Source organism: Phalaenopsis equestris, unplaced genomic scaffold (genome assembly GCF_001263595.1).
Source record: "Phalaenopsis equestris unplaced genomic scaffold, ASM126359v1 Scaffold192335, whole genome shotgun sequence".
Classification (NCBI taxonomy): domain Eukaryota; kingdom Viridiplantae; phylum Streptophyta; class Magnoliopsida; order Asparagales; family Orchidaceae; genus Phalaenopsis; species Phalaenopsis equestris.
Window position 1 is genome coordinate 1 of NW_018212284.1, and position 954 is coordinate 954.

Here is a 954-nt window from a genome sequence, read left to right on the forward strand (position 1 = left end):
ATAATTGCAAAATAATCAAATTAAAAATATTTGAATAGAAAAGTAATATATTTGCATAATAACTAATTATATGTTCATTATTTTGTTTATTTTCTAGCACTCTTCACTTTGATCCATTATAACTTTGATCAAGTTCATTTTCTCTCATCATCTACACCCCATTATCTTCATGCAAACTAATTCAAATTGCTTTCTTCTTGCATCACAGGGCATGTGTGTTCTAACACTTGCAGTGTCCCTCCCATCTCTCAAGCCTCCTCCTTGCGGCTCCGGCACCGTCGACCCAACTTGCACCACCAAAGCGTCCTCCTTTCAACTCTTCATCTTCTTCTTCGGACTCTATGTCATCGCTCTCGGCACGGGCGGCACGAAGCCCAACATCTCCACCATCGGTGCCGATCAATTCGACGAGTTTGACCGACGAGAGCGCAAGCATAAGCTATCCTTCTTCAACTGGTGGATGTTCAGTATTTTTTTTGGCACGTTGTTTGCCAATTCCTTTCTCGTCTACGTTCAAGATAATGTGGGGTGGACTCTGGGCTATGCGCTCCCCACTCTCGGCCTTCTGATCTCAATCATGATTTTTGTCGCCGGCACGCCATTCTATCGTCACAAGCCGCTGGCCGGAAGTCCGTTTGCGAAAATGATGCAGGTGGTGGTGGCAGCAATGAAGAAGTATGGAGTAAGCCTGCCCGCTGATCCCAAGGAGCTACATGAGCTTGGCCTGCATGAGTATGCGGGCAATGGCAAAGTTCGGATTGGTTACACTCCTTCAATGAGGTTGGATTCTATCAAAAATCCATTTTTTTAACGAGAAATAATAAGCTTGGTTAAATATTACTTTCATGAATGCAGATTTCTTAGCAAAGCGGCGATCAAAACAGGAAAATCCAGCAGCCCATGGTCTCTCTGCACGGTGACGCAAGTAGAGGAAACCAAGCAAATGGTGAGAAT

At 44.1% G+C, this 954-nt stretch overlaps 1 protein-coding gene across 1 annotated transcript; it reads left to right on the forward strand.

The window, feature by feature from the left end:
- Positions 1-211: 211 nt before the first annotated feature.
- On the forward strand, positions 212-946 carry LOC110034695 (protein NRT1/ PTR FAMILY 5.2-like; the record flags this gene model as incomplete). Its single annotated transcript, XM_020738939.1, has 2 exons — positions 212-780; positions 856-946. Coding segments are annotated over exons 1-2 (660 nt in total), but the record flags the coding sequence as incomplete, so codon positions are not given.
- Between the last annotated feature and the right edge of the window lie 8 nt (positions 947-954).